Source organism: Lucilia cuprina, chromosome 6 (assembly GCF_022045245.1).
Source record: "Lucilia cuprina isolate Lc7/37 chromosome 6, ASM2204524v1, whole genome shotgun sequence".
In the NCBI taxonomy this organism is placed as follows: domain Eukaryota; kingdom Metazoa; phylum Arthropoda; class Insecta; order Diptera; family Calliphoridae; genus Lucilia; species Lucilia cuprina.
Window position 1 is genome coordinate 11,404,728 of NC_060954.1, and position 2,208 is coordinate 11,406,935.

Sequence of the window (2,208 nt, forward strand, 5' to 3'; positions counted from 1 at the left end):
AGTTCTGTTCTAGTTCTGTTCTAGTTCTGTTCTAGTTCTGTTCTAGTTCTGTTCTAGTTCTGTTCTAGTTCTGTTTTAGTTCTGTTCTAGTTCTGTTCTAGTTCAGTTGCAGTCAGTTGTAGTTATATAGTTAGTTAGTTAGTTAGTTAGTTAGTTAGTTAGTTAGTTAGTTAGTTAGTTAGTTAGTTAGTTAGTTAGTTAGTTAGTTAGTTAGTTAGTTAGTTAGTTAGTTAGTTTGTAAGTTTGTAAGTTAGTTAGTTAGTTAGTTTGTTTGTTTGTTTGTTTGTTTGTTTATTTGTTGGTTAGTTATGATTCTTTAAGTTAAAAAATTCACTTTATGATAAATTACTTGCGCCCATACATTGGCAAAAATAAAGTCGTTTATAAATTTACCAATTTAAAACGAATGTTATTAACGAATTTAAACGCCTGTTTAATAAAACACGCATAATTTAAAATTAATAAAAAATTATGTAAATTATTTAATAAAAAAAATAACCTAAAGCTATTGTATACAAAAACATGTAAAATGTTTTGATTTTTTATAAACATTTTTTTTAACAAATTGAAAAAAATGAAAAAAAAACTTTATATTGAACATAAATACAAACAAAAATAAAAACAATAGCAGCATCTTTATCTTATGGAATCTATAAACAATCGATGATGTTAATTTTGATTATTTACTATAAATACCTTAAAACCAAACTACAGAAGACACAGTCGCCTAATTGTCTTTAAGCAAGTACAACTCGTCGAAAAACACTAACCACTTCAAAATGGTAAAAAATAAACTTAATAAAAGAAAAAAACTATTGATAATATGGATTTGTAAAGGAAGGCTAAATATTAATGTATTTTTTTGGTATTTTTATAGAAATTCCTCATTGTTGCTTTGGCTTTTGTTGCCTGCGCCTATGCTGATGTCTCCGAATTGGGTTATGACTACCAACAACCTGCTGCCCCTGCTCCAGCTCCCGTAGAACCCGAAAGATCATACATCCCACCTGCAGCACCTGCTCCCGCACCAGCTCCAGTTAACACTTATGTACCACCACCACAACCTCAACCCGCTCCTGCTCCCGTCAACACCTATGTGCCACCAGCACCAGTTGCCCCTCATGTAGAAGAGCCCGTTAACGCTTATATTCCCCCAGCACCTGTTGCTCCTGAACAACCTCTTGCTCCAGTTGAGGAAATCGAACAAACCCCTGAAGATGGTTACCGTTACAAGACTGTCCGCCGTGTTGTCTACAGAAACCGTGCTTAAAAACCAAAAAGACTAAACACCTTATTAGTAATTTTTTAGCTCAAATTGTTATAGAAATTTTAATGTTAAAATAAAAAAACAAAAAAAAACATATAGTTTTCAAATTTAGTTTTCATTTCTTCCTTCTACTTTCATATCCAACAAAAATTTTAATTGCTTTACGCTTTAAACATGTTCGCACTTTTCGCAACATAAACAAACTACTAAATCTTCAATTTTGTTCGCCTAATTGGCGCCATTTTGCCAACACTAGCAACAAAAAAAAAACAGAACATTTCGAAATCAATTTAGTAATTAACAGTTACATGCAAAACAAAAAGGGAAAGGTGCAGAGAGAACCTACAACAAAAAACCCATTGACAAACACAGAAAAATGTCAGCAGAAATGGAAAATGGCAAAAAAAAAGAAAATTAACAGATACCAACCGAAAAGAAATCGTTAAATATTTAGCACACATTCAAACATTTAACAACAAACTTTTACGTTCAATAAATTGATGCATAACGGTAACACAGCACAAATGACAACATCGGACAGACTAGTATAACTATTAAATGGCGTCATATCCTATGGCGTCAAAATTACGGTTATACGCATACAAATAAATATACAGAAATACGTAAATTTCACAATACATTTACAATTGTAGTATAACGATAGTTAAAAATGATTTTTTTTGTAAACACACTTAGTTTCCAAATCGTTGTGTTAAAAAAGTCAAAAGTCCTTGAGAAAAATTTTTGATGAAAACATAATATAACTTTAACTTTTAGTTCAGTTCTACTTCAGTTCCAATTGAGTACTAGTTGAGTTCTAGTTCAGTTCTAGATCAGTTCTAGTTCAGTTCTAGTTTAGTTCTAGTTCAGTTCTAGTTTAGTTCTAGTTCAGTTCTAGTTCAGTTCTAGTTCAGTTCTAGTTCAGTTCTAGTTCAGTTCTA

General features: G+C 31.2%; 1 protein-coding gene across 1 annotated transcript; it reads left to right on the plus strand.

Annotated features, from left to right (window-relative positions):
• The first annotated feature begins 716 nt into the window (after window positions 1-716).
• Window positions 717-1,357, plus strand: LOC111683048 (alpha carbonic anhydrase 8). Its single transcript, XM_023445078.2, has 2 exons — window positions 717-782; window positions 878-1,357. Exons 1-2 carry the CDS (start codon window positions 780-782, stop codon window positions 1,268-1,270), a joined length of 396 nt encoding a protein of 131 aa, XP_023300846.2. The 5' UTR covers window positions 717-779; the 3' UTR covers window positions 1,271-1,357.
• Window positions 1,358-2,208: the final 851 nt, after the last annotated feature.